This window comes from Vombatus ursinus, unplaced genomic scaffold (genome assembly GCF_900497805.2).
Source record: "Vombatus ursinus unplaced genomic scaffold, bare-nosed wombat genome assembly UNPS02014818.1, whole genome shotgun sequence".
Classification (NCBI taxonomy): domain Eukaryota; kingdom Metazoa; phylum Chordata; class Mammalia; order Diprotodontia; family Vombatidae; genus Vombatus; species Vombatus ursinus.
The window spans coordinates 31,217,022-31,239,796 of NW_020954596.1; the positions used below are offsets into that span (position 1 = coordinate 31,217,022).

General features: G+C 34.3%; 1 protein-coding gene across 1 annotated transcript in view; it reads right to left on the reverse strand.

Annotated features, from left to right (window-relative positions):
* Window positions 1–22,775, reverse strand: part of ADGRA3 (adhesion G protein-coupled receptor A3) — a 141,102-nt gene that overhangs the window by 32,577 nt on the left and 85,750 nt on the right. Inside the window, exons 13-14 of the mRNA XM_027836611.1 lie at window positions 6,356–6,517; window positions 3,188–3,391 (exon numbers count right to left, since the gene is read on the reverse strand). Of these exons, the coding sequence (XP_027692412.1) occupies window positions 3,188–3,391; window positions 6,356–6,517 (366 nt within the window). The remainder of the gene's footprint in view (window positions 1–3,187; window positions 3,392–6,355; window positions 6,518–22,775) is intronic.

Below are 22,775 nucleotides of genomic sequence, written 5' to 3' on the forward strand. Positions count from 1 at the left end.
ATGACTAAAATGTATAAAGAAAAATGGTCCTGATGTTTATTGATTACAAAAGAAAAGAGGAAAAAAGAAAAAAAAGAAAAGAAAAAAGCATCTGATTTGGTAGAGGAAGATCCACCTATAAATGCTCTCCTCTAACAAAGTGTCTCAAACATACCTATTAATATCATGCAATATAGAAACAGAGACAACTTTGTGTTCAGTAATTCTCTGACCAGCAACAAGGCATTGAATAGAGAAACAAATGTTCAGCAAAAGTGTCTTTCAGTGCCACGGAAGATGTCCTATACAGAATCTGAGTAAAATGATTACCCATACATGTTGAATTCCCTCAGATATCCCTGTATTCCAATGACACATACTCAATTGTATGAAGTCCCTTAATACTAGAGGATATTTTAATAAGATCCACAATTCTTATAAAGAGATCAGCTCAACAATTCACACAGAAAAAAAAATATCAAGTGCATGAAAAATATATATACTATCCATTATGATAACCAAAAGAATGGGAAGTCTGCTGATTGTGCATAAACACTGCAATATGAACAATGAGCTGGACTCATAGCTGACCAGAAGGAAGAGAGAATTCTGGATTGCCCAGTAGTATCTAAGCTCCTTGCGGAGAGGAATTGTTTGGTTTTGGTTTTTGTAGTCACAGTGTCTTGCACATAAAAAGCATTAAATAACCATTTGGTGAATTGAATTCAAGTGTAAGTTCTTTGGAAATAAGGTCTATATCATCTCTCTCTTTTTTTTTAAGGGCAGTATAGGAAAGCATCTTGTGCTTACTAAGCACTTAAGAAATGTTTGCTTAAATGAAAAAAAAAATGAAATATGCAAGGTGATGATTCCCAGACTTCCTTTCCAGGTCTAAATTCTTTCCAGATTACAGTCTCACATCTCCAACTGTGTACTGAACAGCTAGAATTGTACGTCTCATCAACATCCTAAATTCAACAAAATTGAACTCATTATCTTCCCCCAAATCCCCCTCTCCTAATTTTCTTATTATATTAAGGGCACCATGATTCTCTTGGGAGCCCAGTCAACCAGGCTCCCAACCTAGCTGTCATACTTAATTCCTCACTCTCTCTCATCCCAATATTTAATCAGTTGCCAAGTACTGTCAATTCTACCCTTGCAGCATATCTCACATAAACCCCATTCTCTCCTCTGACACTACCAACACCCTGGCTTGTACCCTCATCACTTCAGGCCTGGATTATTTTTAACAACCAGCTGTTTGAGTTGAAGATGGACTGGATTCTCTCTCTACTCCAGTCCATCTTCAACTCAGCTGTCAGATGATCTTCCTAAAGTTCAGGTCAGACTATGTGCCCCTATCAGCACACATATAAAATAAACTCTAGTGGCTTCCTATCACCTTCAGGATCAAATACTTTTTTTTTGGTTTGGTTTTCAATGTTCTTCATAACCAATTCTCCTCCTATCCTTTCAGTCTTCTGATATTCATCCCCCACCCAGCCATCCTACTTACTCTGCAATCTAATGACATTTTCCTCCTCACTGCTCTTCACACAAGATACTTAACCTCCCAATTCCATTCACTTTTACCGGCTGAGCTCCATGACTAAAATTCTCTCCCTTCTTATCTTCACCTCTGCCATTCCCTGGCTTCCTTTGAGTCTTAGGTGAATTCCCACCTTCTTCAGGAAACCTTTCCTGAGCCAATTTAATGTTAGTGCCTCCCCAATCACCCTGTATACAGATTGTTTGTACAAAATACTGTCCTTCCCATTAGACTGTGAACTCCTTGAGAGCAGGGACTTTATTTTTGGCCTCTCTTTGTATCCCCATCACTTAGCACTAGACCTGGCACATAGTAGACACTTAACAAATGCTTGGTAACTGATGGAAAAGCCAGACAAGAATTTAAAATTTGTTATAGACAAGGCAAAAAGTAGATAATAAAGTTACATGTAATTAAGAGTTAACTATCAAAATAAGGAAATAGTCTTCAAAATATAAAAACACAAGCTATCAAAAGACAGACCTTATCATTTCTGTCTTTTATTCATGCTCAGAATAATTTCCAATATACTTGCATTTTTTATTTTGAAAGCAAATATTACTCATTCAATTTACTTCATTCTCAATTTAAAAGATTTAAGAATTTGATTGCAAATCAATTCTAAATGTCTAAAAATGTCTAAAAGTCTAAAAATATACTAAAAACTTAAGAGACCTTAGAAATTCTGTACTATCCTGCTACTTTCTTTTTTTTTAATTCTAAGTTCTATATGACAACTTACTGATCATTATGGTTATCATTCAAATCAATGAATAAATGGCAATAATCAGTGCCTTGTTAAAAAACATTCATATATGTTAACCAACACTAATAATATTATAATAATGATAAACTATGAAAGACTTAGCTACTCTGATTAAGACAATGATCCCAGACAATTCCGAAGGACCCATGATGAAAAATGTTATCTGCATCCAGAGAGAGAGAACTGACTAACTGTCTGCAGATTGAAGAATATTTTTTTCATTTACTTTTTATTTCTTGCTTTTGATTTTTTTTGCAACATGGCTAATATGGAAATATGTTTTGCATGACTTCATATGCATAACTGATATATTGCTTGCCTTTCAATGGATGAGGGAAGGGTAAGATAGGAGGGAGGGAGAGAATTTGGAACTCAATTTTTTTTAAATGAACATTAAAAATATTTTTTTTTTAAAATGAAAGGCCAAAGTGTTCATAAGGAAGTTAACTAGACTAAGCCGAATAACATTTGTTTCTATTTTTCCTTGCCACAATAAAACATGGTTTATTTTCTGAAAACATCTGCCCTACTATATAATAGGGACTGGATCTATGATTGGCAGTGGTATAACTCACTGAGAGGAAACCCCTTCTACTAATGTAGGGCAGCACATTATCTGCCAAATAAAGTCACAGAAAGCTGCCTAGAGAATTGCAAGGTGAAGATGCTTGGCCAGGATCACACACTGCCCTATACATGTTTAAATACCTTTCCTAATTCAACGAACTGTATCACTTTTACTTCCATTGCTTTTTTTTTTATTTTATTTTATTTCTGCCTAATCTCTGAAATCTATATCTATATATAGATATAGATGTTTTATTTTTATAGATATCTACATATATCTATAAAGAAAAGCATACATGTCTATAAACTATCAGGCATCATACCTTTAGTGCCAGACTTGAAAATGTATTAGAAACATTGCACTTAAGGCTCAGTTGTTTATCTAGATGTCCATCTGGATCTCTTCTTCCATAATCAGTTAGTACTGTCCGATCAGATGTTGCCACTTTCTGGAACACGGTGCATGTCATTCCTGTGAAGCTGGTAGCCTTGATGACATAAGCTTCCAGAGCAATATTTGGTGAATACTTCAAATTCAACAAATATTAGTTATGTAAGGTTAATGTCATGGGAAAAATAATATGAGATAATCTGGCATATATAAAACACATTAAATTGTACTACATTTTAATAAAATACACTAGGTGTTTAGACTCAACTACTAGGTGAACATTCCAATTCAATACATGTTGGTTGAATACATAATCATACTATAAGAGATACACTCAGGCAAATGAAGATTCCTCTATCAAAAATTACTTTGCATTTATTTATCAGCATCCATGTTGTTTCCTGATGCAGGTACGTTCCTTGATGGCAGGAACTTTTTCATTTTCTTTCTGTCCCTGATATTTCACATAGTATCTTGCACCCACTGGGGCTTAATAATTACTTGCTAAATCACAGCTGTGACTCTGAAGTCTCTTCTAATGTTAGAGATCCACTGATGGATCTCAAAAGTTATTTAATCTAACTTTCCACACCCAATGGAGAATCTCTACCAGAAAGAAAGGAAGTTATTGTTTCTGCTTCAGTATTTTACTGAATAAGACATCAGTAATAATCCCACTCCAAAACTGTCTCCATGCTAGCTGGAAGGGAGATCCTAAATCAAGCAGTGGAAGGAAACGAACAAATCAGATACAGATACATAACCAAGATGGTAGTTACCCACCCAAGTTTTTGAAGTGGCTCAATGATGAAACTGTAAGCTTTGGGCTGCAAAATGTACACCTTTCAATACAATGGCCACCATGACTTCGCTTTATAAGGGCACTCCCCATCCCCACCCCCACTCCAGATAAGTCTATATAAATGATAGCCTAGTGGATCTTCCACATTTGGCAAAAAGGCATAATCTATATCTGGGATTTTACTGGTATAAGAAACTCCTTCTATCAGTGCAAATCAGCAACTGTTCTATATCACAGAGTTGCCTAAGACATTGAGAAAATAAGCAACTTGTGCCCAGGATTAAACAGAGAGTATTTGTCAGAGGCCAGAATGCAATACAGGTCCGACTCTAAGCCTGCTCTTTAGCCACCACATCATGTGGCCTTCTTCAACAATAAGCATTTATTGAGAACTAATTTTGTATAAGGCACTGTGAAAAGTGCTGGAGGTGATACAAATTTATACACAACAGGATCCCTCTTTTCAAAAAGCTGATATATTGTGAGATTACATATACAAATATGTGTGAAATGAGGCAGTGTAAGCGATACAAACTAAGTTTAACAGAATTACTGGAGAAGAAGGGATCACTTGTGTCTACAGTGATCAGGGAAGGGCATCATGGAAGATACACTTATGAATTAGTCCCTGAAGAATAAGTAGAATTGTGATGGGTACTCTAGGTAGAGGAAGTGACTAGTGAAAAGGTATAAGAGCCCAGAAAGCATAATCCAGGCACGGGGATTAACAAGTAGTACAGATTTATCATATCAAAGAAATCATATGAGAGACTGGTAGAGATAAAGATAGAAACTATTATATGAAAGGAATCAGATTGAGGAAAGACGTGAAAGCTAAGCTAAGAAATTTGAATTTCATTTAGTATGTGTTCAAGACAAGGTTCTTTCACATAAGGGAACTGAGGCCCAGAGAGGCTATATGAAATGCCCACAGACATACAGCTAGGTTGTAGTGGAGCCTAGATTAGACTTAAGAATGACTAAATTCTTAACCATTGTTCTGTCTCACAAGGCTGTGTGATGTAACATAAAAATGGCATAAATATTTCTGGTTGTGCAGAAAAATATCAAATGAGTTTCAGTATGATCCTGCATAAAACATTTAGGAAAAACAATCTAAACAAGGCTTAGAAGATAATATAACAAATTATGATTCAAAAATTATACAGAAATCTTTGAACACTGCTTTGTGCTAATATTCCTGTGTGTTATAGGGATTTTTTTTTTTTTAGTGAGGCAATCAGAGTTAAGTGACTTGCCTAGGATCACACTAGTAAGTACCATGTGCCTGAGGCCGAATTTGAACTCAGGTCCTCCTGATTACAGGGCTGGTGCTCTATCCACTGTGCCACCTAGTTGCCCCTGTTACAGGGATTTTAAAAAATGCAGACCAATTATCAGAAATGATACTGAAAACATTAAACAAAAAAATCTACCCTTGTGAAACATGAAGATGGATCCAAACCAGTAATTCTAGTCAGTCGACCTCAAGAAATCTGTAATTTCATTAGAGGTTTACAGGAGGACAGTTTTAAAATAACAAGATTCCCACAGAGTCTAAGAGTGCTACCTGAGACCAGACTAAAAAGATTTTGGTCAGGAAAAACATGGGCTCAAGAGATATTAAATTTAGAGGTAAACATAAATAAAATAAGAATTTATTAACCAAATCCAAGATTGGAAAATAGAAGGCAAACAAGGAAATTTGAAAAAGGGAAATAAAGGACAAAGAAAAAGAAATATTACTTTACACAATGGCTATTATAACTATGAAACCCCAAGGTAAAATTAGGTGAAAATTACAGATTGGTTGAGGAACGTTTTCAGTAAACATCATATATCACAAATATTGGATCCATAATGCCCTCTTGCATATGTGATGAAGGGCTGAGGGAGTGGGAAACATAGCAGATCCCAAACCTTTTGAACTTTATGTCTTAGAAGGTTTCCATGCTTTCCCACAAACCAAACCTTTGATCTAGATACAGAATACTGAGATGGTAAGAATAGCGGTTTGATTTAATATGCCAATGTTAATGTGTTTAGTTAAATTTAACAAAAACACATGAAATAGATTAGGATACAGAATCACACAAATCAGAAATTACTAGGTGCTTTTGTAGTACCATTAATCATATTATTCCAAAGCAAAAGAGACTTCAAAAAAAAAATCTCTTTTCAAAAATTCAACTCAAAATTGTAAAAATAAAGTCTATTTACACAGGAGTGACAACTGAAAAATGATCATTTTAGGTTTATAATTTAATTTAAAAGTGATGATATAACATTTACACTTACAGTTGAATATACATGGGCTCCATTCGCCAATCTGTATGCAGCAATTCGTTGTAAGCACTGAACAATTCTACTGCAAGCTTTTCCTTCTCTCTGTGCAAGCCACAAAACACGCTCATCAGCCAACATGATGTTGCTTGCAATATCTACCATCACATCGCCAAGCTAGAAAGAATAAGAAAAAGATCATTTAAACTAATGTAAACTATATTACTGGATTCATTTAGAAGAAATATACTTAAAAGATGTTATAGTTCTAAAATTGGCTACAAAAATCCAAAGCTTTTTATTCTAAGCATGAACATTACAACAAAACAGTTACAAGTTACTCATACAACAAAAGAATAGTTTTAAAAATGCAAACTGTTACTGTTACTGTTAATTTTTATGCCACTTGAAAAAATGATTTCTCTTCCATATATGTTGTCAGTGCTAAAGAAAGGGATAGATGGGAAAAGGGTGTAATTTTTTAAAACTGTCTATAAGCTTAAATTACTAGTTGTTGTTTGTCCTTTGTTTTCAAAGAAGACCAATGACCTCACAATGTTGGGGTGAAATAGTGGATGATGGGTGATGTCTTGATTTCTGCATGAACCAGATTTAAATGAGGCATAGTTGTATACAATCATCAGCCTCACTCTCTTCCAGTCTTCAAAATACTCTGGCAAGACAAAAGTCAAGATGACTGGCAATGGCCCAGGGTGCAGTGGATGACCTTGGCATCTTCAATGTCTGACCAAGCTCTAAGCACTCCACACAGAGCCTGATTGAGCCACTTTCATGGCCATTGGAACAAGTTGTTCTCATCTGTCTATTGTGCTGGAAGAAGTCTTCACATGTGTGGGGGTAAACATTCACCTAACTCACTGATGAGTTTTGAGGCCTATAGTTACCCTCAACCTGGTTTAGTCTACCTGCAAAGATGGTTTTTCTGGGGTATGGCCACTATGCCTACTATATGTTCTTCGAACCATCGGTGAGAAGAGGCTGATAAGTGGACATCAAAGGTAGATGAGAAGCCCTGAAAAGGGCTTGGCAGGTCCTCAATACAAGAGGTGCTAGTCTTCCCTGAAAGTCCTGTATATTAAATGTGATAGGTACTATGAGTGGAACTGAATTCTCAATCACATAAAAATTTATATTCTCACTAAAAATAAAGTCAGAAGACAAAAGGAAGTGGCCACTAAAATAAAGACAGTTCGAAGGCTCTCATCACTAAAATAAAGACAGTTCGAAGCCACATTCTTAAAGTAAAAGTTAAGGGAGATACTGGTAGAAATAGCAAAACTATATTATTGGGGGACCTCAACCTCCCCCTCTTTGAACTAGAGATGAATCTAAAAACAAAATAAATGAGAAAGAAGTTAAGAAGATAACAGAATCTTAGAAAAGTTAAATATGGTTGACCTCTGGAGAAAACTGAATGGGGACAGAAAGGAATATACCTTTTTATTGGTGGTAGACGGCACCTACACAAAAATTGACCATGTACTAGGGCATAAAAACCTCACAATGCAATGCAGAAAAGCAGAAATATTAAATGCATTCTTTTCAGATCGTGATGCAATAAAAATTACATGTAGGGCCATGGAAAGATAAGACCAGAAATTAATTGAAAACTAAATAATCTAATCCTAAAGAATGAGTCGGTCAAACTCAAAATCATAGAAACAATAAATAACTTCATCCAAGAGAATGACAATAATGAGACAACATACCAAACTTATGGGATGCAGCGAAAGTGGTCCTTAAGGGAAGTTTTATATCTCTAAATGCTTATATGAATAAATTAGAGAAAGAGGAGATCAACGAATTGGGCATGCAACTAAAAAGGCTAGAAAAAGAACAAAGTGAAAATCCCCAATTAAATACCAAATTAGAAATTCTGAAAATCAAAGAAGAGATTAATAAAGTTGAAATTATGAAAACTACTGAACCAATAAATAAAACTAAAAGCTGGTTTTATGAAAAAAAACCAATAAAATAGATAAACCTTTGGTTAATTTGATTAAAGAAAAAAGAAAGAATAAAACCAAATTGTCAACATCAAAAATTAAAAGAGGGGTGCAGCAAGGTGGCGCAGTGGATAGAGCACCAGCCCTGAAGTCAGGAGGACCTGAGTTCAAATCCAGCCTCAGATCAAATATTTGACACTTACTAGCTCTGTGACCCTGGGCAAGTCACTTAACCCCAACTGCCTTAAAAAAAAAAAAAAAAAAAAAAAAAGGGGGGGGGGATTAATCACAAATGAAGAGGAAAAAAAGGGGGAATTCATCACCAATGAAGAGGAAATAAAAACAATAATAAGGAGCTATTTTGCTCAACTGTTTGCCAATAAATTTAACAATCTTAATGAAATGGATGAATATTTACAAAAATATAAATTGCCAGATTAGTGGACAAGGAAATAAGATACTTAACCCCATTTCAGAAAAAGAAATTCAACAAGCCATCAATGAACTCCCTAAGAAAAAATTTCCAGGACCAGATGGATTTACAAGTGAATTCTATCAAACATTTAAAGAACAACTAATTCCAATACTACATAAACTATTAGGGTAAATAGGTGAAGGAGTCCTACCAAATTCTTTTTAATTATACAAATATGGCGCTGATACCTAAACCAGGAAGAGCCAAACAAAGAAAATTATAGACCAATTTCCCTAATGAACATAGATGCAAAAGTTTTAAATAAAATATTAGCAAAGGGATTACAACAACTTACCTCGAGAAAAATACACTATGAGTAGGTAGGATTTATAGCAGGAATGCAAGGCTGGTTCAGCATTAGGAAAACTATCAGCATAGCTGACCATATCAACAACAAAACTAACAAAAATCATATGATTATCTCAGTAGATGCAGAAAAAGCATTTGACAAATACAGCATCCATTCCTATTAAAAACACTAGAGAACATAGGAATAAATGGAGTCTTCCTTAAAGATAGATAACATCTATCAAAAAACCATCAGCAAGCATTATATGCAATGGGGACAAACTAGAAGCATTTCCAATAAAATCAGGAGTGAAACAAAGATGTCTATTATGACCACTGTTATTCAATATTGTGCTAGAAATGTTAGCTATAGCAATTAGAGAAGAAAAAGAAATGTAAAGAATTAAAATAGGTAAAGAAGAAACAAAGCTATCACTCTTTGCAGATGATATGATGGTATATCAAGAGAATCCTACAGAATCAAGTAAAAATTACTTGAAATAATAAATTTAGCAGAGTTGCAGGATATAAAATAAACCCACACAAATCCTCATCATTTCTACATATTACTAACAAAGCCCAGGAGCAAGAGATAGAAAGAGAAATTCCATTTAAAATTACTATAGATGCTATAAAATATTTGGGAGTCTACAAGCCAAAACAAAACCAGGAACTATATGAACACAATTACAAAACACTTTTCACACAAATAAAGTCAGATCTAAATAACTGGGAAAATATCAGTTGCTCATGGGTAGGCCGAGCGAATACAATAAAAATGACAATTCTACCTAAATTAATTTACTTATTCAGTGCCATACCAATAAAATTAACAAAAATTTATTTTATAGAGTTAGAAAAAACAATAACAGAATTCATCTGGAAGAACAAAAACTCCAGAATATTAAAGAAATTAATGAAAAGAAATGCAAGGGAAGGTGGTCTAGCTTTACCTGATCTTAAATTTTATAAAGCAGCAATCATCAAAACTACTTGGTACTGGATAAGAAATAGAGTGATGGATCAGTGGAATGAGTTACGTATGCAAGACACACAATCAATAACTATACTAATCTCCTATTTAATAAATCCAAAGACTCCAGCTTCTGGGATAAGAAATCACTATTTAGCAAAAACTGCTGGGAAAACTGGAAAAATGTATGGCAGAAACTGGGCACAGACCAACATCTTACACCCTATACCAAAGTAAAGTCAAAATGAATACACGACTTAGATATAAAGACTGATGCTATAAGCAAACTAGAAGAGCAAGGAATAGTTTACCTTTCAGATCTATGGAGAAGGGAAGAATTTATGGCCAAACAAAAGATAGAGAACATTATGAAATGCAAAATGAACAATTTTGATTACATTAAACTGAAAAGTTTTTGCACAAATAAAGCCAATGCAACCAACATTAGCAGGGAAGCAAAAAACTGGGAAAGAATTTTTAAAACCAGTGTCTCTGATAAAGGTCTCGTTTCTAAAATATATAGAGAACTAAGTCAAACTTATAAGAATACAAGTCATTCCCCAATTGATAAATGGTCAAAGGATATGAACAGGCAGTTCTCAGATGAAGAAATTAAAGCTATCTATAGTCATATGGAAAAATGTTCTAAATCACTATTGATTAGAAAAATGCAACTCAAAATGACTCTGAGGTACTACATCATACCTATAAGATTAGTTAACATGACAGAATAGGAAAATGATAAATGTTGGAGAAGATGTAGGAAAACTGGAACACCAATGCATTGCTGGTGGAGTTGTGAAATGATCCAACCATTTTGGAGAACAATTTGGAACTATGCCCAAAGGGCTATAAAAATGTGCATACCCTTTGACCCAGCAATAGCACTTTTAGGACTGTACGCCAAAGAGATCATACAAATGGGAAAAGGACCTACATGTACAAAAATATTCATCGCAGCTCTTTTTGTGGTGGCAAAGAATTAGAAATTGAGAGGATGCTCATCAATTGGGGGATGGCTGAACAAGCTGTGGTATATGAATGTAATGGAATATTATTGTGCTATAAGAAATGATGAGCAGACAGAATTTAAAAAAAAAACTTCAAAAGACATGAACTGATGCAGAGTGAAATGAACAGAAACAGAAGAACATTGTACACAGTAACAGCCACATTATGGGATGACTGACTTTGATAAACTTGGCCCTTCACAGCAAAGCAAGAATCTAAGACAACTACAAAAGATTCATTATGGAAAATGCTATCCACACCCAGAGAAAGAAATATGGAGTCTGAATGCAAATGGAAGCATACTATTTGCTCTCCTTTTCCTCTGTTGTTTTTTTTTTCCACTGCTTCATTCTCGTAGTTCTTCCCATTCTAATTGTTTTTTACATCATGACTAATGGGAAAATATGCTTAACATGAATGTATATGTAGAGCCTATATCAGATTGTATGCCATGGGGGGGGTGGGGAGAAGAAATGGGAGGGGGAAAAATTTTAAACTCAAAATCTTATGGAAGTAAATGTTGAAAACTAAATTAATTTTAAAAAAAGAGAAAGTGAGACACATAATTTTATCAACTCCACCCTAACCTATTTAAGTAAATTATTCAGGATGAAAATAAATGGTGAATGGAGATAAAAGCAGACAAAAGACAGACTACTATCATTTCCTAATGCATTTGAACTGATGTAGATCAGTTACCACAAGGAAGAAACCAAAAGAGCTTAGAAATTGCTTGAGTGAGGAAAAACTTTATATCCTTGTAAAAGATAGTTCCTACTGGGCCAATCTCTTGTATTTCCTGATCTCTATAAACTCATCATTCTGCAAGATAAAATTAACTTTGTAATTCACACCTCCTCAGATCATTTCCTATCCCTCCTTCTGGACTTCATCATGCCAGGTGACTTTCTTTGTATCCCCAGCACTTAACTCAATACTTAGCAGGTGGTAGGTGCTTAATAAAGGTTAACTGACTCTGCCTTTCAAGGAGGCAGATATAGAAGCTAAGAGTAACCGAGGTTTAGAATATAAACTCATTTATAAAGCTTACAGAAGGAATCTATGAGCAATACTACCTTAGAAAACATCGAGAAGCAATTCAGGGAAAAAAAAACCTTAGTAAGAAAGGAAGGGAAGAAATCTTAGTAAGAGATCCAATTAATCCAGATTATCTCAAGATCATCTGCAGATAAAACTACAAGAAGGTCAACATAAATAACGGAAAAGGTTTGTCTTTCTATAACAATCTGTTTTCTCCATCAATCACAGTGGTGCCACAGTTTTGGTTCTATTTTCCTTCACATGCTGCATAAGAAAAAAGAAATGGCAATGGGGGGGGAAGGGATAGGAATACACAAACTATACTATGTATATAAAGAAAAGCACTGTACTGAAGATGACACAAAAAAACTACCAAAAAAAAGTGATCAAAATACCACAAAAAATAAATAACTTCCAACCCTAAGAAATCTCTATGAAAATAGTCTACATTGAGTACATAGTTACTGAAATTAAAAGATGAGAACGGGGAGGTTTTCACAAATTATTTCTGTATTAAACCAGATTTTGACAGTCACATAACTGACTGAAAGATACAAAGAAAACAAGAACCAAATGAGAGGTAATATTTGTCATATGTGTGTGTGTGTGTGTGTGTGTGTGTGTGTGTGTGTGTTCTGTAGAGCAAAACTGAGCCTTAGAAGATCTCCAAATAAGATGTCTCCTCTGCATATGAACTTTGTTACCAATAGCCTTTGCCATAGTCATAAAGGACAGCACGTGGTCCATGGAACAGGAATTCAGGGAACAGTACTGTTACACAAAAGAAAAGACTACTTGACTTGGATTCAGAGGACATAGGTTTGAATCCTGCCACTGCTACTTATTACCTGTATGATTTTGGGCAAATCACTTCACCTCTTGCACCTCAGGAAATAACCATTTAGAAAGGGACTATAATGTGTCAGACATTGTGCTTTTCACAAATATCTCGTTTGATTCTCACAACACTGGGAGGTAGGTACTAATATCAACCCCATTTTAGAACTGAGGAAACTGAAGCAGAAAGAAGTTAAGTGATTTGACCAGAGTTAGTTCAAATCAGGCAGGATTTGAACTCAGGCCTTCCTGACTCCAAGATCAGCACCATCCACTAAGCCAACTAGCTGCCTGTCCCTTCCAACTCCGTAATCATTTTATCCTTTAGATATTGAAATCTCTCTCTCTCTCTCTTTTTTTTTGGGGGGGGGGGGGGGGTGGATAGGGGTGGTACATGCCACTGAGCTGATCCCATCAAGTTCTGGAATAATGCAGACCATCAATGAAATCCTGAATCACACAAACCACTCCAACCTAACTATCAAGAGGGAGAGGGAAAGAGAGAAACAAGTAGATGAACAATGTCCACACAGTTAGATGGACAGGTTGTTTAAATGTTCCATTAGCACATATTACAGAGATGGTCAGTGTCCTGGGTCAAGAACTGAACAGGAGGAAGACAGAAGGCTAGAGAGCAATTGAAAAACAAGCCAGTGCTTGTTAATTATTGCAAGCTTCTCACTGAAACAAAGGTCTGCTTTTAAATTACCAATATAATTCTGGTAATACTTAAATGGCTTTAAATCATAAAATACCAAAGTATGAGAAGAATTAAGTCACCCAAAGGGCAACGGAGAGCAAAATGGTGGGCTTGGACAGGCTGCAATATAACCAATGAAAAATTATGAGGGTGAAGCACCAATAAAGAGATAAGGCCATTACTGATTGAAAAAAAGAAGTATTGCAAAGATTCTAACCAGTTCTGGTCTTTTTTTTTCCCCCAAATCAGTAACGGCCTTATTTCCTTACTAGTGTGTCACCCTCATATTTTTGTTAGTATTTTAAAGATTCTAACCTAGTTCTGGTCTAACATAAGATAAAAGAGAAACTCAGAAAGGCTAATATATTTGATAAATTGGAAGGGACAAAGGATGATGACCTGCTTATATGATAATGGAGGGAAAGCAATAAATATGCCTTCAGAATCCCACTGTTTTTACAGATCACAAAGACAATTAACAAGGAAAAATATAAGGCCTAGGCAGTGTTTTATTCTGTTGCACTGTTTTCGAACGATAAAATAAATTGGGGGAAAAAGAATACACTAAGAAAGAAACAGGTTATAATTCATCATAATTGGAAGTTGAGAAGAGTAAAGAAATATAAAGAGAAGGCTGGGCATGTAGGCATTAAGTGAACTTCACTTTTATCTGAATGAGAAAAAAGAAAGTTAAATACACAATAAATATACAAATAAAAATACAAAGAGTCTGTTTAAATATACACTAAACTCAGACAGGAACAGGAAGAGGGTAGAGGGAGTTGATTACAAAGGAAGACAGAGCAGAAATGGGAATGGTCAAAAGGAAAACAAACTTCAGCTTTGGTAGATAGATCATAAACTAGTAATTAAAAGTAGAGAAAAGAAATATAAAAACCAATGAACAGTTTCAGAGCTACTGGAAGGGAAGAGGAGCAGAAGAAGGGGAAAAGATGACTTCAATTATAGATTGCTAGTGATGATCACATTCCTTATCTTTTACCTTCTTTTTCTTCTTTGCAAAACCCACAGTGTTCTATTCTAGACCCTCTTCTTTCCTTCTATACTGATCTCATCAGCTCCCATGGAGTTAACTACCATCTCTATGCTGATGATACTCCAATCTACTTATCTAACCCTAACCTCTTTGATGACCTGCAGTCTTCCATCTCCAACTGCCTTCCAGACACCTTGAACTGGACTCTGGTATATGTCTTAAACTCCACTTGTTCAAAATAGACCTCATTATCCTTCCCTGTATACTCTCCCTCTTTCCAAAATTCCCTATCATTGTTGAGAACACGACCATCCTTCCAGTCCTCCAGGCTCACAACCCAAGTGTCACACTCAATTCATTATTTCTCACTCTCTATATCCAAACTGCTGCCAAAGCCTATGGGTTTCACCTTTGCAACATCTCTTGAATACATCCTTTTCATACTCTGCTATTTCTACCACCCTGGTATAAGAGCTTACCTCATCACACCTAGACTACTGCAAGAACCTGCTGAGTGGTCTGTCAACCACAAGTCTCCCTCCACTCTAGCCCATCCATCTAGCCACATTCAGTTGCCAAACAGATTTTCCTAAAGTGTAGGTCTGACCATGTCACCTATGCCCTCTACTCAATGAATACCAGTGGCTCTCCATCATGTCCAAGATCAAATAAAAAATCCTCTGGTATGAGTAGTCCATCACAACCTATCCATCAACCCCTCAACCTTTAAAGCTTTCTTACACCTTATACCTCCCTACCACTTACCTTTCAACCCAATGACATTGGTTTCCTTGAAGTCTAGTGATTTTCTCTGGGTGTCCCCCATTCCTGGAATGCTCTCTCTCCTCATCTCCACCTACTAATTTCCTTGGCTTCCTTTAAGTCCTAGCTAAAATCCCACTGTTTATAGGAAGCTTTCCCAACCCCTCTTAATTATAGTGCCTTCCCTTAGTTGATTATTTCTTATTTGTCCTGTATGCTGCTTGTTTGTACGTATTAGTTTGCATATTGTCTCTCCCATTATATTGTAAATTTCTCAAGGGCAAGTACTGTCTTTTGCCTTTCTTTATATTCCCAGCACTTAGCACAATGCCTGACACATAGTAGGTATTTAATAAATGTTTATGAATTAACTGACTAAAGAGAGGAACAAGGTGTGAAGAGAGAGAAACATTAAGAAAATGTTGAGGAAAAGTAAACAATTGACAAAACATGACGTTAACAGAATGGAATAGAAAGCAGAATCCAATGATATACAACATGTCCCAAAACTCTTAGCATGATTTTAAGCTTTTAAAAGCTTAAAACTGCACTAATACATTTGAAAGACGTGTACAACTTAGGAGAGATATGTGAAAACAAATATTCAAAGTTAAAATGAGGTGCTAGAGCAGAATTTATCATGATTTAGGTGATTTTTTTTCAAAACAAGGAAGGCCATCATGTTCTCACACAAGGCAACAGTAAAAACACACTAGATTAAAAGAGATAAAAGGAGCCACAAATAATGAATTAATATCAATACTTAATATACATACAGGACAACCACATAGCACAGTGGCTTGAGTGCCAACCCTGAAGTCAGGAAGACTCATCTTCCTGAGCTCAAATTTGGCCTCAGACAATTAATAACTGTGTGACTCTAAGCAAATTACTTAACCCTGCTTGACTCAGTTCTTCATCTGTAAAATGAGCTGGAGAAAGAAATGACCAAGCACTCTAGTATCTTTGTCAAGAAAACCCAAAATGGGGTCACGAAGAGCTGGACATGACTGAAACAACTGAACAACATATGTCTTGTCTCTGTGTGTGTATACATAGGTACCAAATCGTATAACAACTAAGAACTCAAATAAAAGTTAATTAAATCAAAGGAAGAAATTATAGCAAAGCTATGAGTTGAGGATATTATTGTCTCCCTTTTTATACCTTGGTAAATATAATAAAAACAACAACAAAACATCAAGAAGAATAAGTTAAGGACCTGAACAGAATTTAAGAAAATCTAAATGACATACATCTCTGACAATTACTGAACATCAATCAAAAGAATTAATACATATTTCTAAGCTGTACACAGAACCTTATAAAAACTAGAGCATAAAAACATCACAAAATTCAGAAAAGCAGAAATATTAAACATATCCTTACTGATCAAAACATAATAAAATCATAATTCATAAAAGGAATCTGAAAAAAGCTTCAAACCTCAGTGGAGAATAAATAATTTAATCCTATTGGTGGGTGAAAGAATAAATCAGAGAAACACAGCAATGATTTCCCTCAAGGAAATGACACCAATAAGACGATATTATCAAAATATAAACAAACAGTTCTTAAAGGAAAATTTGTATAACTAAGTACTTCTGTCAATAAAAAAGAGAGAAAAGATCAATGAATTGGGTATAAATAACTAACAGTAACAGAGAAAAGTCACAAATAAAAAACAAACAAAAAAAAATTCCATCTATACACAAGGACAGAAACTCTGAAAACCCAAGAGGTAAAGAAAATTGACAATGCATTGAAAAAGCAGCTGATTTTTGAAAGATAAAAACAAACTCTTTGCTAGTCTGATAAAGAGAAAATAAGTTGCCAATATAAAAAAGGAAAAAAGGAAAATTTACAGCTAATGAAGAGGAAATAGGAGAAATTAGAGACAAAACTGAAAACAAATAAAAAAGATTAATAATTAAAGGCAAATTAACAGAAGAGAAATTCAGTAACTCAAACTCAGAAAAAAAATGTTTTATTAAGTCATAAAGGACCCAAAAGGGAAAAAACAAAACAAAACAAAACAGAGCTAGATGGCTTTACAAGCGAATTCTATCAAACATTCAAACAATAATTTCAATGCAATATCATTTTTTTTAAAATAGAAGCAAACTATGCTACCAAAAGTCTTTCCATGATATCAACATGATTTTGGAACCCAAACCAGTGAGATATAATAGAGAAATCTATAAACAAGCAGTTCTAATAAATATAAATGCATAAGTATTAAAATAAAAAAGAGGTTATGATAGCACATGAAAAATGTCATACCAATAATTCAAGATTTGCCTCATATTAGAAGTGTATGTGTAACAGAGCATTTTAAAAACAAATACAATAAAGCATACATGATTGTAAAGATGCCAAGAGGGTTTTTTATTTTTTTTAAATACACCACCTGTTTATTTTATAAACAATAAAGAGGAAGAACAGGTAGACTTAACTCATTATAAGTTACATATTTAAAACCAAAAGCTAGTTAACTGTAATACAGAAATGCTACAAACTTTATTCCTGATAAAATCAGTATTAAAACAACTATATTCATTCTTAACACACTTATTTGATATAGTTGATGCCCTTGAATTTAATGAACACTATATTACTATATTTGATTGCTTCTGAGTCTTGTGTTCTCCAAATCTGCTCTTACTGGTCAACTTTCATTTTAAAATCAGTACTGAATAGATTTTATAATAATTGCTTTGTAGTACAGTTTCAAAGCTGGTACTGCTAAAGGCCTTTACTTTCCCAGTTTTTGTCTTTATTTTCCTTAAGAATCTTGACCTTTTGCTCTCCAAAGAACTAAAGTTCTGTACGATAGCAATTTGAGAGTTTGACATAATACTGAATCTGTAAATAAATTTAGGTACATAGTAATTTTTTTATAATATTGGTATAGCCAAACCATGAGCAATGAATACCACTCTAATTATTAAAGTCAGTTTTTATTTTCTATGCAGAGCATTTTGCAGTTATAATCATATAATTCATGTTTATATTTTGGTAGCAAGACTCCCAGATACTTTATATATTCCGTAGTTATTTAATTATTTTTTTTAATCTCTTCCTTTTGAGTATTGTTGATAATATGTAGAAAAGCTGATTTGCATTGACACTTTTAATAACTTGATACTTAGCTGAAGTTACTAATTTTAGTTAAATGTCTAACAGCTGATTTGCGTTGGTTTATTTTTATAACCTGATACTTTGCTGAAGTTATTAATTTTAGTTGAATATTTAAAGTTCTCTAAGTACACCACCATGTCATACACAAAAAGTGATTTTATTTCTTCTTTCCTTATACTTGTTCCGTCAATTTCCTTTTCTTATTTCACTGTAATAGCTAACATTTCTAGAACAGATTCATCAAAGTATTAAAATATTTTCCATGTATATGTTTCTCATTGTAGTAACTCACATCTAAAAATAAGATACCAAATAATCATATCTTGGGTATTTTCAATGTAAAAATAGTTTAGTCTGGATCTGTGATTTTATTGGTAAAAAGAAATCCCAGTGAATAGTTCCTTTACTAAAAGAAAATCAGAAATTGTTCATCAGTTTATAATCTCAGAGGATTGCCTGGGACACTGAGAGGTTAAGTGACTTGTCCACTTTCACAACTAATGTATATGTCAGAAATAGGATCTGAACCTGAATTTTAACAGATCTTCTTTTGACTCTGAAGCTAGCTTTCTATTTACTATGCCACACTGCAACCCTCAAATGTAAATTATGACAAAACCATAGGTAATAAAATTGAACTAACATTTCAATAAAATACATACTACTGTCAAATGAGATGATACATTTCAAGAGTATTAATCATAAACTAAGAAATTTAATAATGTTACAAAATGTTATCCTCATCAATTCCATAGGTAATTCTGGCTAAATAAATTCTGATTAATAACAAGATATATAAGTACTAAAATATTAGTTATGAATAATTCAATTTAACATCCTTCTTCCCCATTTCCCTCATAAAAATCTTCCTCACTCAAGCAAAATTTTACATTTCTTTTCCTTTCAGTAATTTAGTGTTTCTCTTTATTGCTTGACCAGAAATGGGCAAAGTTAGGGGCAGCTAGGTGGTGCAGTGGATAAAGCACCAACCCTGGATTCAGGAGGACCTGAGTTCAAATCCAGCCTCAGACACACAATACTAACTACACTAACTAGCTGTGTGATCCTGGGCAAATCACTTAACCCCATTGCCTATCCTAAAAAAAGAAAAAAAGGAAAAGAAATGGGCAAAGTTGGTAAAGTTCTAAATTTCCAAAATCCAGTCAAAGGAGAGCCACATATGGATGCCTTTTCTTGAGTGCGAGAAACCATCCTTCACAATATTCCTGTTTTTCACAACGCTCACAAAGTCCAGGACACTCATATCCAGCCAGGTGAAATGGGAATAAGAACACAACTATATTTAGATTGCCCAGAGCACTGACTCAACTACCTAAGATATCCAGGAAATTAAGGTGCTGGGATTTTCTTCACACTTGGAAGAGATGTGGAATGTGAAGAACTAAAGTTTAATGAATTTAACAAAACCATTAATTACTTATTCTGTTCTGAGCAGTAAAATAGGTACTGGAATAGATACAAAATTTAGACAGGATGCAGTCCCTAACTTTACAGAGTTTACATAATGCTACTTCTCATTAAACAATTGTTCATAATGTATTCTTATTTCCAAGCCTGTAGGGAAAAAATAGATAATAGTTACTTTTGATGAGAAGGCAAACTACTATGCAATTAAAGTAAAAGAACTGAAATATATTGTAAGATATGGGGAAAAAAAATCTTTGTTTTAAATGCCCCTTTCAGGTTTTCTCATATATTATGAAAACTTTTGCAGAATAGGAAAAAATATTTTTATTGAATCATCTGTATATATCATTTGTATCAAATATAGAATCATTTGTATAGAGAACTCCAGTGTAACACTAAAAGAACTATCATTACAGACAATCAGTGTTTTATTTACAATGGGTTCATCTTATATAAGAATTACATTAAATTATTTATCAGAAAAAATATTGAATGAAAACCAAGATCTTAAAACAAAAATCTAAGCAATGGATAAGTCCTTGACCAGGACAGACAAAACAATTTTCTCATATTTCTACTCATAACAGCTTAAAAAGGGAAGCATTATTAAAATATTCTGCAACATAAAATATTCTACAACTAGAAAATTCTGTGATTCCATTTAAAAATAAAGTCCTCAAAGCAAGTATTAGGTCTTGGTTTGTTTGTTTTTCTCTTCCACAAAGAGCATAGTGTTTTGTACCTGGTAGATTCTCAGTCCTCCACAAAATACGACTCTGACTCCTAACTATGGCCCTGGATTCTTGAAGGCCGTGCCAACAGCCTATAAACTCTGGCTAGTTCTACCACGCTGGAAAGATTTCAAATACCATCCTAGCAATACACTATGTCTGCCTTCCAAGGACCAGGACCAGACTAAGTATAGAAAGCTTAATTACCAAAAGGCTGGCCCCTTGGCAATGAATTCTTTGGTGATGGCAAACCACATAACAAATAAAAAACAAAATGTCCCTTGTTGGAACCATGCAGTCCTTTCCTGTTTCTATGATGATGGTAGCAGAAAAGGGGGCAAAGGGATCTAAGAATTTATTAGTTGTTTTTGTTTTTCTCCCACCACCTATGAACATTAATTCCTCTGCTGGCTCTCTAAATGTAAAAACCAAACACAACCAACACATAAGCAAACATACTACTGGAGGAAGCAAATATACTAATCACAATATTGTCATTACAAATGAAATCACCAGATTTGCAGTTAAATGAGATGGATAGCTCACAGGTCATAACTGGAGAAGTTTAAAAAAATTAAAAAGGAAATGACAGAGTTGGTTTTATTGTTTGAATAGAAGCATTTGAGACACTTGGTCATCTTACTGTGCAGTGTTCATGATAAATATTTGTAAAATATCATGAAAATAATTGCAAGTTACTCATTATCAAGAGGATAAGGATTTAAAGAAATTCTACAAAAGACTTGATAAGATCCTCCAGGTTCCCAAAGTGGGCGATACCTCCTGGGGAGCACTAGAACGATCCAAGTAGGGACTGTAGCAGCCTCAGGTGCAATTGAAGGCTGTAAAAAAAATAAGGGGGTGGTGGAAGCATAAGGAAAGAGAAGATAATAAAACTTTAAAAAACTGTTCATACATGTTTCATCTGTTGTATAAAAGAGTTACAGTCATAATGATTACATTATTTTCTAAATAGATACACAAAATGAAAGTTATAACCATTCAGTAGTTAAGTCTGCCGACAGGTCTTAACAAACAAGTGTTGGCAGGCAAGTGTGGTGCATTGTCAGAAGTCCAGCATGTATGAGCAGGAATATGTGCATGTAATTACTTATTTACAAATACAATACTATATGGTTACATGACAAATATTGCGTTATCAAAATTTCAATGCAGGAAAAAAACCCTACAAATTTACAATAAATTATTAAATTTAAGATGTGTCATTTAAAAAAAAAATCTTATATATATATATTTTTGAAATGATGCGAATTAAAAAAAAACATTAAGGCATAAAAACGTAGATTTCCAGAGGGGCGCTGAATAATTTTTTTTTTTTTTGGAAAAGGGGCAGTAAGCTAAATAAGTTTGGGAACTTTTCTCTAAATTAAACCAATATATAATATGTGGCCCAGTGACATCAATGGAAAGATAACTTAAAAGTTATGATATTTAGTTGGATAGACAATTGGCAGACCTCTTCAAACACTATCTTGGAAAAACAGTAAATAATAACTTTTACATAGTACGTTAAGTTCTACAAAACATTTCCACATATAATCTTATTAGATCCTCACACCATCCGTGGTGAAAAAGATGCTGTTGTTATCCTCACTTTAGAGATGAGGAAATTGAAGCTCAGAGAGACCAAGTGAATTGATAAGGGTCACACATATGATGTCACGAGGATTCAACAAAGAACCCATCTCGTTGGGTAGATCACTTTGAATTTGTGAGAGGACACAGGCAAGAGTCAGATAGAATGGGCAGACTGTGATCTGCATCAGTGAAGGGAATGCATACATAACTGAGATCAAAGACCTATTGAAAGAACTGAGTTAAATTTGTTGAATAGGATTTCATTTTCCCGTCCCATCAGACTTTAATTATGATAGTTCTGAATCCTTCAGGGTACCAAAAAGAACATAAATGTGGTAACATAATGTTGCAAATTATATCTGAGTAAAATGTATTTCTGAAATATGACTTAATAAATGTTTGTAACTATAGAGGAGAATTAGAAATCATAGTATTTGTACTTCTCCTTGACCTCGTTCCCTGAAGACGATTTTGGCCCGAGAAGA